Source organism: Triplophysa dalaica, chromosome 15 (assembly GCF_015846415.1).
Source record: "Triplophysa dalaica isolate WHDGS20190420 chromosome 15, ASM1584641v1, whole genome shotgun sequence".
Taxonomy (NCBI): Eukaryota; Metazoa; Chordata; class Actinopteri; order Cypriniformes; family Nemacheilidae; genus Triplophysa; species Triplophysa dalaica.
Window position 1 is genome coordinate 22,599,576 of NC_079556.1, and position 13,251 is coordinate 22,612,826.

At 40.3% G+C, this 13,251-nt stretch overlaps 2 protein-coding genes across 3 annotated transcripts in view; one reads left to right on the forward strand and one right to left on the reverse strand.

Moving 5' to 3' along the window:
- LOC130437039 (coiled-coil domain-containing protein 9B) overlaps positions 1 to 7,936 on the forward strand; it is a 23,503-nt gene extending 15,567 nt beyond the window's left edge. For both annotated transcript variants that reach the window (XM_056768147.1, XM_056768146.1), the window contains 8 exons: positions 377 to 540; positions 1,410 to 1,459; positions 1,547 to 1,594; positions 2,902 to 2,983; positions 3,291 to 3,324; positions 3,425 to 3,896; positions 4,144 to 4,226; positions 5,772 to 7,936. In XM_056768147.1, coding sequence (XP_056624125.1) covers positions 377 to 540; positions 1,410 to 1,459; positions 1,547 to 1,594; positions 2,902 to 2,983; positions 3,291 to 3,324; positions 3,425 to 3,896; positions 4,144 to 4,226; positions 5,772 to 5,798 — 960 coding nt within the window. In that variant the 3' untranslated portion in view covers positions 5,799 to 7,936. The remainder of the gene's footprint in view (positions 1 to 376; positions 541 to 1,409; positions 1,460 to 1,546; positions 1,595 to 2,901; positions 2,984 to 3,290; positions 3,325 to 3,424; positions 3,897 to 4,143; positions 4,227 to 5,771) is intronic.
- Positions 7,937 to 9,992: 2,056 nt separating this feature from the next.
- Positions 9,993 to 11,578, reverse strand: LOC130437065 (uncharacterized). Its single transcript, XM_056768186.1, has one exon. It carries the CDS (start codon positions 11,203 to 11,205, stop codon positions 10,630 to 10,632), a length of 576 nt encoding a protein of 191 aa, XP_056624164.1. The 5' UTR covers positions 11,206 to 11,578; the 3' UTR covers positions 9,993 to 10,629.
- Positions 11,579 to 13,251: the final 1,673 nt, after the last annotated feature.

The following is a 13,251-nucleotide window of genomic DNA, read 5'->3' on the forward strand; positions in this document are numbered from 1 at the left end:
AGTTAAACCGGATGTTGAGAGCAGATGTGACAACACACTAGATTTCATCAAACTCAATATGCGTTATCCTTTTAAATATAAAAAACCCTCTTTAAAGTCTTTTATTATCTGTCTCGTGGAGTCAGTGTTCTTCATCTCAGTCCAGCTGATTCTACCTTTTTAATTGACAATATTTCTTGAGCTAAAAGGGTTTTCCACCGTCATATTGAATTTGACCATAGTCATCTCTCTCACTGACTGATTGGTATTATACAAGTTTACTCATTTTAGAATGACGTGTGTTATTTTGTTATGATTGGCATGTCTGTGTTGTCCATCAGGCTGTTGCCTGAGGTCACGTTCATGATCTTGACCCTGTCACTGTCTTCTCTCGCAGCCGCTGGGAGTCACAGACCTGACCCTCACGTCCAGAGAAGAGGAGACGGAGTACCAGCGCTGGAAGACGGAGCGAGAGGAGATCGACAGAGAGCGTGTGGCCCGACACAGAAACTCTAAAGGCCAGTGGAGGAGAGCCTGGGACGTGGAGAAGCCCGAGCTGATGTAAGCACTTTGGGTTTATCTTTAGGTGTGTTCATACTTTCTCATTTTGCTCTTGTAGACATCCTGAAAGCCATCAGTTTTGTTTTATTTGTAACTAACGTTGTAGGGTCGTAGATTTGTGGGGGTGTGGTTACACCAGGTGTTTCAGGCAGGTCTGGGAGAGGATTGGCTTTTACATAGAACGCATCTTCTGTTCCCACACTTTCATTTCTGCAATGCTACGTGTCTCATACATGCATGAGCAACTAATAACACACCAAAGACACAGAACAACACATGTGACCCCTTTAGGGTCATCGGCAGCGTGACCGTTGATCTGCAACCCACAAACACGACTTGAGTCCAGATGTTAACCAGGTGCTGTGAGGCGCTTTCTTCAGGAATAAACAAGCCTCCCCTGTGAGCACTGTTGAGTGGACGGAGACGGCAGGATATTTTTAGGCTGGTTGAAATGCCTTGCCTTATTTGGCAGGGTTTGTGAACACCAGAGATTGTGCAGGACGCGTCAACCCAAATGTTTGTGGGAGATGGAAGCGAGATGAGCGCATCCCTGTGAGAACCTTCAGTTCAGTTTAGTTTATCTGGACCAATCACATGTTTTACTCGGCCAGACATTTGTCCATTCAACAGTTTCTGGTGTGTTTGTTTTTTGCAGTTTAACCAACAAGACTTTCTCGGTTAAGCAGCTTTATCAACAAAGTAGAAAACACATGAAGCAGAACCCGTGAGCAGTGTAAAGCATCACTAAACACCCAAACATGTGTCATGATGTTAATGTGACCAGCTGGAGTGTTGGTGATGTTGTTCGGGATGGGATTGTGTAGGATTGTTGTGTATTCAGTGTTTAAACACATTTCACACATCTGCAGGTTTTCAGACAAACCGGATGAAGGACCAGACAGAGACGCACACACCATCGGTGAGCAGACGACACTTTATTATTCCTCTTTTCTTCATTGTGCTGTTGCGCATCAGCTCGTGAGAATTTATGGTGTTTGATTGTCAGGAAACAGAAACGGCAGAAGAAGAAATCTGGCAACAGAAGAATCCAGAGGTGAGGAAAACTTCTTAAACAGACTCGCTGGAACTTTGAATAAAACCCAAATGAGTTATTTTCGTATTTTAAGATGAATGTCACTGATAACCACCTCATAACATCTTTTCTTGAGAGATCTATCGATTCACAGGTTTATTATATGTGATGAAGTCTGTTGAGATGTAATATGAATGACAGTACATGTGTTGAACAGCAGGGGCGCTATGTTTACTGCAAACTTGGAAACATGGATATGCTTATTTCTTAAATGTAAAAAATCCAAGAAAAGCAAAGACAAAAACTTAGTTTGTTTATATTAAAGAGACTTTTGAATTATTCATTTTTTCATTTGATAAGGAATATGTTTTAAAATCGCAGTTCATTTTTGTTATTTGACATTAAAGATATAACATGAAAATATGCAGCATTTGAGAAATAATAAAAGGGCACTTGTTCATTGCTAATTTGTCTCAACTCATTTTGTCCAAATAAATGGTATTGTGATCGGAGTGAATCGTTACATACTTTTCTTTAATAACCAATTTTCAGTTTCTACTAGCAAGGCAGAAGACATTTAGCTCATTTTCTTTTTTGTGTGTCATTTACAGTATTCAGTGGTGTTGTTGTACTCGAGACCGGTCTCAAGACCATTTTTTGATGGTCTTTGTCTTGTCTCGGTCTCGACGTGTATCTGGTCCCGCAGTCTTGTCTTGGTCTCAGACTTATTGGTCTCTGGATTTTATTTCAAGACCGGTCAGCACCACAACTGTGGGAATGACACTAAATTGCTGGTGCATTGTCTGATTTATGTGTTAAGATCATTCATGTGATTGGATGTAAAAAAGAAGTGAATGTTTTGTTTTGTTGAAGGTCACAGACTTTCATTTATCCTGGGTATTGAACTTTTCTTTAAATGTTTAGTTGTTGGAGGTTTCACGTGCACAAAGACTGAATTATGTCACAGTAGGTGTGTGATAAAACATGGAACATTATACATCCTACACATGTATCTCTGCACTAGTTACTTCTATTATTATTTTATTATGACTTTTTAGTGTTTCGTGGATCTTTTGAATGAATTTTGGTCGTTCTGGTCTTGGTCTCGACACGCTCTGGTCTTGGTTTTGGTGGTCTGGACTACAACACTAGTGTTCAGAACTTTAGGCCTTGGAAGAATGATATGTAGTGTGTTTCCAGTTATTGTTCACATTTGTCTGTTTATCACAAAGCAATAATCAAGTTTGAGATGAAATGTCTGACACATTGATAATGTTATTTGGATAATAAAAGCTGATGAAAGGGGTCTTTTCTCTGTGGTCATCCAGCGCGAGAGAGGAAGGGCAACAGTCGTCCCGTTGTGAGCAGTAAAGCCAAGGGTAAAGAGCGTCTGACAGGCCGAGCCCGACGGTGAGATCATCATCATAAACACAACATCACTGTTTCAATGAAACTCACACACATTACAGTCTGCATTCATACCCAAACACAAAGCATGATGGGACATCGCTTACAACATCACCTAACGCTTGTTGATCGTGAGCGTTGACATTTAACTCACATATCCCTCAAACCCCACAGGAAACGCTTCATATAAACATTACAGCGCATAAACAAATGTTTCGTCAAGGAAGATAGAAACAAGTGATGTACAATTGACATGTCACGTTGATTTGAGCAGAAACGATTGTTTGATTCAGTTTTTTCTCTCTCTCAGATGGGATGCTAAAGAGCACGAGGGACATGAACAGGTACAAATCAAATCTCAGCTTTGAAGTTAAAAGAGAAATTCACCCGAACGCTTCTGTCATCCCTCACTTGAGACTTTGATTCTGTTTCAAACATCTGAAGGTCTATCCAGAGGGCGATCTGCAGGCCTTCCTGGAGGAACTAGATGCTCTGTGTTCTTCTGAGGAGAAAAACATCCATCAAGATGACGTTCCAAACTCAAAGCCGCATGTGTCTGAAGCAGCGTTCAGACCCGAGAACTTCAGCGGTGATGTGATATCTGACGAGGAGACAGCCGGTCTGAAGACCACGGAGAAGGAGGTGGGATTCTCTGATGAGCTTCTGGAGATGCCTCAGGAGATCTCAGACAGCGGCTCACAGCCACAGAACGGATCTGAGGAAAGACATGTGGCTGAAGATAAAGAGATGGCAGATATGAAAGGAGAAGAGATGAAGCGTCTCTCAGACGTGAGTGTGATAAATGAAGAGTCTAGAGAAGCGTGGTGTCTCGGCAGCCGCTCAGGACATGAAGACGTTTGTGTAGCAGACAAACCGGTCCAGACTCTACCTCTGGAGCTCAACAAGACCTGCTGTGGTATGACATCATGTGACTCACGTGTAAACCCATGACTCATCATAATATCATCACCACCTTCAGAGGAAATGAGATCCTCTAGAATAACCTCTTCATTTTAGAGAATGATTGTCTCTTTTTACAGGAGTAAGACTCAACCACAGATACAGGAAATCAAAGAAATACAAAAACAGTTCATGTTTGGGTTAGAACTGAAAGGAGGGATTGAACGTGACATACATGTTGACTTCTGTGTGTGTGTTTACAGAAGAAGGGATGGAGTCCAGTCTGTGTGTACTGAATGTGGATTCTGAGGATGCTCTTTCTGACTGCAGCTCCTCTGTTGATGTGGTAAGTGTGTGTGTGCGAGTGTGTACATGTGTGTGCATGCATCCACAAGTGTGTATGTGTGTGTGACTGCTAATCTGGACTCTCAATTGAATGAATAAACACATAGTGTAACCCCCTGTGTGTGTGTGCATTATTCATAATGTTTTTGTGTAAGTGTGTCTGAGTGAGTTTTGTACTGTATTATTTGTGCAGTGTGTGTGCTTGAATCTGGCCTTTCTCTGAGTGCTGTACCATTCCTGCTATGTTGAGTGTGTAATGTGTTTTTTTGTCTTGTGTTAGTGTTGTAGAGGATGTGTGTTTGTGTGAATCTGCGTGCATGCATGTACTTGTTGTGTGCCTGTGAGTAAATCTGGACTGTGGTGTGCCTCAGATTGTGTGTTTGTGAATATGGACTCTTTGACTGACTCAGGTTGTCCCGTGTGAGTGTGTGTGTGTTGTGTGTGGCTGATATGCAGGTGGATTGCTAGACTGCAGGCTGTGTTGTGTAGTAGAGCTTCAGTGTGTGGCTGTAGTTTAGTTGCTCATTTGACTTTCAGATTTGAAGTGTCCCACCTCGCTGGGTTTAGCGGCCCACTGCAACTCCATTAGAGAGCGTCAGAAGTACCCTAGAAAGAGTCTCTATATATGAAACCAGGCCACATCCTCACACTCACTGCACACCACTGGAACAATCCTGCATCTTTTTCAACACTTTTATGTTTAACTCTCAGAGGATCTGCAGGTAGAATATTAGATTTGAATCTGATCACATGATCTTTATGTCAGTAATGCACATGTAAACAAATGCTAGTGTTCACACCAGTGGTGGCTAGTCAATAGGGGGCGCCGCCCCACCAAATTATCCAGAGAAGAAGACTGTTAAACACAAGCTCAACATATCATTAGAAATAAACAGATTCATTCACACTATGTTCACCTGGTAGTTGTGTCCGCATTCATTAAAAGTTTGATTTAAAATAGGATTCTGTGACACTACATATACAGTATATTGCACATGATGAGTGTCCATGTAGGTACACAAACTTTTGGAGGCAGGTGACCTGAGGCTGCTCTCTAATTGGCTCTCGTCAGAACGTTGCTAGGGCGCCCCACCTACTTTTGCTGATAGGGTATCAATATTGATTTTGTCATGTTTGACCTCATGTGATTGGACAATCTCAACCGTTTCACAGAGAATCCTTTAGAGAGATACGCTACAAAACACAAGAACACACAATATCACTGATGCTCTTTACATTGGATGTTGTGCGCTACGTGATTAATCCCTGTTACTGTTTGTTTCTGTCTCACGATGGTTTTGTCAAATGTTTTTTGTGCACCAGCGGCCGCTGATCTCTCTTCACAGACTTTATTTGAAATATATTTCTTGAATTAAATGAAAGATTAATGTTAGAGATAATACAGTAAAATTGACTGTAAAGTGATCAGATCATTTGTTTTTAAGGACAAAGCGTAAAGAAGCTCAACTAATAGTACTGTTGTGCGGTCAACCCAGTTGACGATGAACGATTGACTCATTTCAATGTCTTTCTTTCTTCCACGCAGGCTAGAGAAAACGGGAAAGTTGTTTAGATGGAAAATCTGACTGAATCTTCGGACACTGAAACCAAAACCCACAGAGAGAAAACATCATTTGCCTTGTTGGTTTCACTTTAGCAGTGTTTGCAGTATTTATTTTGAGGTCTATTGGAAGCTGAATGGAAGTGAATGTTGAGATGCGTTTGGAGATCTTTGGGCTGTTGATTTGAGTTTAAAGCACTACTGAAGCCACTTGAATGTTTAACTTAATGAAGTTTAGTGGGCTGAACCCACAGACACAGAATCCATGTGCATTCATACATATAAACCCAACAGACGCCTTCATCACATGATACTTTGACTGATCTAAGCTCAGGTGTTGTGGGTTTGAATGGACTCTTAAGGTTTGTTTATTAGCACTTTATCTCATTTGAATGTTACATATGAAACATTACTAGAACACTAAAACCATTTTCTAATCTATCCTCGCTTTAGATTCAATTTTGTTTTTACAAAATGTTTACAACTTTAATAACTCTTCACAAATGAATGTTTTTGTTTGCCCCTGTAGATTTAGCACATAAGGAGTCGCTGGTTATTGTTTGATGTTACGGTAAAATATCATTATTATTATTATTATTATAATGATGATTTCAGTATTTTTGACGTTTATTTGTTATTGGAAACGCTCACAAATGTTTCATGTGACTGAAGTTGGATTTTTCTATTATGTCGTCACATGTTGTGTTTACTTGCTTTTGAGTTGAATGTCAAAATACATAATAAAAAAACAAACGTTTTCCCCTTGAAAAGTTGTTTCTGAAATATTTGCATGAAGATCAGTTCTGTGTTCAACACTCTGTGACTGAACTCTTGGTGCTTCAAAAGATTCTTCAATGCCACAAAGAAACTTTTTTGTCCAAACGGATGCACAAAAAACATTTACCATCCAAAGAAACTTTCTGTTTCGCCATAGATTCTTTATGATGGAAAAACGGATCTTCAGATTATAAAAAGTAAGAAAGAGACGTTTTTTTAAAGAACCTTGAGTGGCATCGCTGTGAACAACCTTTATTTTAAGAGTGAAGATGATGGAAACATGTCAATTTCAAATCTAAAACAGACATGCAGTCATTTTCCTGTTTTACTTACTGTATATTTTCATTGTTAATGTTGTATTTTAAAAGAATTTCGTCATACACATTGAATTGTGGATTATGAGATTTTGCAGGTAGCGCTGTTAGCAGAAGTCTAGTTTCCAGTGTTTAGCTTTGATCATGTTTTCTCTACCAAATCATCATTTGAATGTAACCTGCTTTACTTGATCTTTATCCCCGCTGTGAAGTGAAAAACACGTGTTGAGAATCTTGTGTGTGTTGTTGTGAGTGTGGAGCAGCTTTGAGATGATGGTGAGTCATGTGGGATTTGTGTCTTATTATTTTTAAACGCCCCTCATGAGACTGTTGCTCTGGAAATGATTGGGTTGTCTTCTGTTACTCTTTTAATTACTCTCTTCCAGCAGACGTGTTCAGGGAGCGCATCGTCCCCGAGGCCCTCAGCACATCACATGACTCATGATTGATGATGATGATGATGATGATGGTTTGAATCTTACTCTGGAACAAAACCTTGTTAAAATAAATCCAGAAAAGTGTTGCTTTTTATTTGCTTCCTCAGTTTAAAGAGATTTCACATCAGTATCACTGCATTTAAATCACAAGAGCATTGCTCTCACTAACACATCTCATAGTGAATCTCTTACGTAAGTAATGTGTTGTTTTCCTGTTTTTAGATTTAAAATAAAAGGTTGAGGCTTCTTTTACACATCTCAAAATGTCTTTGTGACTCAGAGGTGATATATGACATGAAATTCACCTATCAGATGTGAAATCAAGTATCAGATGTTTCCTCTTTTGTGTTTGGGTTTCAGTGTTGGGTGTCATGGATCACAGATGAATTACTGTAATCAAATTGCTTTTCCCCTGAAGCAAGTCGTTTAATTATAACTACTTATGATTTACTTGTATTATGCACTGAAAGTAATGTTAACAATCCTGTGAGAGCAATTGAAACCTTACATTTAGATGATTTGGGGTTATTACATGTTTGTAAATAAATTAGAAATACATTAGAATGTGTAATGCAATCCATTTACCGTACATTAATCCTCAGATATTCTTCTTTGTTAGAGTCAAACAATTACACAGGTGTTAATAAAACTCTGAACTGTAATGTTATATTTTGCTCTCCAAAAAAAGGATGCTTGAATTATTATTACATAGTTTGTGTTATACTTTTAATACATGATGTGTTGATTTTGTGTCAAATAAATAAAAGGGAATGCGAAATGTTTTGTCCCAGAAATGACACATATTGTGTAAAGCATTTTTACAGTGATAGAGTTATTAGTTCTAATCGTTAAGGCAGTTTGTATAACTGAACATTTGTAATGAAGTTATGCGGAATAAAGTGTTCAGCTCAAACTGATGTTTATATCAGCAGTTGTTTCAATGCAGATTTGTGTTTGTGAGGTATCAGATTTGTGTGTGGGTGTGTGTGTGTGTGTTTGTGTGTGTGTGCTGCAGTGCAGTGGAAAAAGGCTCCCAGGTCTCCTGGCACATATTTGATAACATGATGTGCACCTGCCGCCGCATGTGAGCTCAGACCTTCAGCGCTCCAGAGACGCCTGTGCTGTCGCTCTCCATCACTGCTGGGAAATGAGGGTCAGTGATTGAGGGAGTGATGGGATGGATGGGTTGGGTTACAGCACTCTTGTACCGCAGTCTCTCTCTCTCTCTCTCTCTCTCATTTGTTTGATTTATAATGTTTCTCTGTCCGCAGTGTTTGGTCTGTCAACAGCTCACTTTAAACAATCTGATTTCACTCTTGCATGAACCGTTTTTTTGTTTGTATTTTCTTATTTGGAGCTATTGGATCAAATAAATAAACTGCTAAAGTTCTTGCAAACACACTATGCTGCAGAGTTGAGGTGATGTGGCCGGTTGCCAGGGGCAGGTTGCTATGCTGTGCTGGGTCATTATGGAGTTGCAACAATAAGAAACACATATAAAAGTAATATCAAACGTATAGTTATTATCAAGAGTCAAGAGTTCATTTAAATTAATAACCAGCGATAGTATTTCAAAAATAAATCTCTCAATTTTTGCAGTACATCTGAACCTGCAGATACAGACGACGTCAAAGTTAAGATTCAAATGTTTAAATCCCTTAAACATCACACAACAGCCCGACAAGATTTACAGGATGATCTCAGTCTGAGTCGCGAGTCTCTTTGGAGAGCAGATTGTCATTAGGACATGGAGGTGTGTGTTCTTGGCTGAGGTCAGTAAACAACAACATCTTGGCAGCACCATAGTAACCACCCAGAACACCTTAGCAACCCTAAAGCAACATCCTTGCATCCACCCACCAGACCCGAGCAACATGATGCCGTCTTTTGCACAAGCAAACCCCCCATTTCAGAAAACCCATTATTCTATTGTGTGTGATAGTGTTATTGTCCAGCATGTAGAGCTTTCCTGTGACTCAGTGGTCAGAGTGTGGCGTCATGCTTTAAATCCCAGCGATTGCACAATCTCAGAAACAATTGTATAGTACAATGCAATGTGAGTGGCTTTGGATAAAAGCGTCTGCCAAATGCGTAAATGTAAATGCGTTGAGGGTCAGAGAGCTGAAAATAGAGCAGGATTGTGTAAATCCTGTTTTTGACTCGAGTACAGTGAATCAATAAATGTTCAGCGCTCGCTGTAGTGCGCTGGAGAAGAGAAAGAAACACGGCAAAGCGAGAATAGATCACTATATGAGTCCGAAATGACCCACGAGTCTGACGAGGCCAGTACAGATGAAAGTGATGATGTGTAGTGATACCTCAGAGAGCTGTTTTCACTTGATCTGACCCAAAAAATGACTTTATATATATATATATACCTAAAAAAGCAAAACTGGAGATGTGATACGATTCGTTCTAAAGCAGGAATTTGTATATATTTTAAGATTTGGTTGTCAAGGTTTAATCTGTCACTAAAAGAGCGTTTTTAATCTGATGATGGATGTGCAGCACATGTTTGATTATATAACAACAGACTTCACGTGTGTGCTTAGGTTTCTGTATCAGTGTCATTGTTTTCTAAAGCTATGATGCGTTTTAGGGAAACGAAATCCATCTTCTGAAGTGTTTATCCGTAATGAAGGAATGAAGTGAGCCATTCTAATGTTTATCATGTCAGAAAGCATATACAATGTAGTTTATTTACCGTTACGCTGATATATTCTGCACCTATGGTACAATATCGTTGTAAAAATGATCTAGCAATGCTAAACGTTCCCTTCATCGTGAGGCATGTATGTACATCACTACACAACAGATTTACACTGGATATCTGCACGTCCTGAGCATTGACACAGGCTCCTCTAACATAAGAATCCTGAATAAATTGGTTAGGTTTAGCTGAACTTCATGCAAGCTTTAAGAGATATAGTTTTAAAGGCTTGCCCCCCCCACCCCCCAAAGTGGCTTTTTAAATAAAGGCATTGTAATGAATGGTCAGTCTTTGGATCAATGTTTCTTATAGACACGCATTGACCATGACAGCCAGCAGGCGAGTTTTAGGACTATTACGCTCCAAAAAGATCAACCCCGGTAACCTTGCAAATGTCCACCATGCCAGCTGAAGGCAAAACGAGAAGGTTATTAAGATTATATGTTAATTTATAGGAGCTTTAAAGACTATTTGCGCCTTTGCTATGGTGACGGTGTCCATGCACCCGCTGCGGCCTCCGCGTCTCCGCGCGCACCGGACGGCGGGCTGTCTGTCTCGTGTCGGACCCGCAGCTCTGCTGTTCGTTCACGGTCCAAAGGCCCTGCTTAATTGTTCCTCTGCAGGTCGTTCGCGTCCGACACCAACCGATTCTGTCTTTTCGCCCGAGAGGCGTCATCAAAAGATGTCTCGTCTTTGGCATCCCAGCGCCTCGTCTGGAGATCTCCGTGGACGTCTTTAGCCGAACGGGTCTGGGCAGGATCTTTGACACCAGTCTGTGTGTCCGCGATGTGAGCAAGTGTGTACTTGTAGAGGTCCCCGGATTCGGAGTGCGCACTTTTGGAGAGGGACCTGGTCTCCCTCGCCTTGACCTCGGACGCGTTGGATGCCGTGCCGTTGACATTGAAGAGCACCGGCTGTGTGCCGTTGATTTCCGTCCCGTTACCATTCTCCGAGTTGCCCGTGGTGCTGTTGTTCGAGGTACCGGGTTTTCCAGAAGTCGCCCCGGCCGGTTTCCACAAGAGACTGTAATAGACGGCCAGTATGATCGCCGCCAGAGACACGGATAACACATAGGCGAACACGGTGGCCAGTCTTACCCACTTCTTATTGGTCTTCGCTGCCATCTTTGCCTTCTTGTCGCCCGTGTAAGTGGCCGGTTTCCCTCTCTCCATGTTGGGCATGTAGTCCCTGTCCCGATTGCCTCGGTTTTTCCCTCGATGCTCTACGACCCCGTCCGTCTTGAAAGGCTGTTGGTGATCAGACCCTCTGAAAACGAAGATGCGCGGAGATCACAGTGGGTTGAGCTCGAATCCCGCTCGGTGTGTGGTGTTAAACGGGTTTCCTTTCATCCATGGCGCCCGAAATGACCGAAAAATCCATCCGGATGATGATGCGCATCAGGACGCAGGATGATGCGGAACCTTCTGGTGTTTTCCAGCATCCAGCGCAGCTCTCTTTCCCTGAAGACGGTGATGTTTCTGATCGAAATATCATGGGATGGATAAGAGTGGCTTGAGGGTGATGAGAGAGATCATACAGTACACAGACTCTCTCTCTCTCTCTCTCTCTCTCTCTCTCTCTGTTATTCAGCTGAAGAAGACGAGAGGAGGAGGCTCTTAAAGGGCCAGCACGAGATGCTCTTCAGGTCATTTAAGATTTCGTGGATCTTTTTTAAAATGGTCATTAGTAGGCGTTCTAACACACTATATAATGCAGAGCAGATCAGTATCAAGCAATATATTCTATTTATTTTTTCTAACGTTTAGTTTCATACGGATGAATTTAATTTAAACTTCTTATTAATAAAAGTATATAATGGTTTTTAATGGTTTGATCCCATGTTAAATGACGTCATTTTTGGGGCTCGCTTGAGTTCAGCACCATGGAGAGTTACAGCTGTCAATCAAACAATATCTGACATTCACAAGAATTAACATCTTTAATATATTATCATCTATATAATGTGCGTTTGCTGTAGAAATGCTGTTCACTAAATCGCTTTTGGTGAAGGTATCGCTCCTAATTCTGCAACTAATATTTGATCTCAAACAAAGAAGTCTTCTGATACTTTGCCTTTTATTTATTTCATTAACAATAATCACATTATTATGCATTCTGACTGTTTTTAATTTCATATGATAAGATTGCTCCTGTTTTTCTATCATTTGTAGCTTTGGGTGACAGTGTTTGCTCATGAAGTGTCGTGAAATCTAAGACATTCAGATTTGTTTGCCATGGTTTAGTAAATGTTAGCGTAACATGAATAATAATTGGTTTTCAGTAATAGTCTGTTATCATCTTATTATAGTAAATAATAAACAGATCAATTTTGACATTTATGTAAAAAAAGTAATAATTTTATGCTTTTTGTTCATGTGATTCATCTCTTCTGTGATTGGATAGTTCAGTGGATTCAGTCAGCTGTTTGACAAACCAATCAGATTAAGCGTTTTTAATCTTATGCCATGATGTCGATAGCCCTGATGGGATGGAGGGCAGGAACCAATCGTTCTGTCACATCAAGCCCTGATGACCACACCTTCACTGTGAGACTGAGGTCAGAACCACACCTGTAGTGTGTGTGTGTGTGTGTGTGCGTGTGTGTCTGTGTGTTTAAAACCTCAATCAGCAACATAATAGATAAATCACTAACATATTTAAAAACATTGAAATAACTGACATTTAAAGTCCTGTCTATTAGAAATGATTAAAGTTTATGTTTAGCTTTAAATCTGATCATGTCAACAGGTTTTTGTGCAGGTTAGACTGAACAATTATGTTTATTGTATTCATTGAATTCATATTTAAATGAAATATAAAAGTTTTCCACTCAGCGCCATGTTAAATGTCGAATAGTTGAGATATTTCTGTTTTGAGTTGTCATGGTAACGATGGTAAATGATTTACATCCGTCAGCATCGCTGATGCTCTTATTTGACTATTACCCAAACTACATGGACATCATTGTTAACCCACTGCATCTAATTCTCTCTCATTTTGGTCCGCTTAAATCTCTGAAAGTGACCATTAGACCACAAGCACATCTTTGAGTAATGAATTCAAATCAGTTTTGATGTATAGATGTTTATTTATTGATATAAAGAGTATCTGTGACACTCCCACCTCTGTGCCACACCCTCAGAAACAGAAGAGTCAGTGAGATGAAGTTTATTTCAAATTCCTACTTTCATTAGAAATCATTTAGTGGCCTTGTTCATTTAAGTTAA

Excerpts from the sequence above, each read along its gene's own strand:
- LOC130437065 (XM_056768186.1), bottom strand. The coding sequence starts at position 11,205 with ATGCCCAACATGGAGAGAGGGAAACCGGCCACTTACACGGGCGACAAG.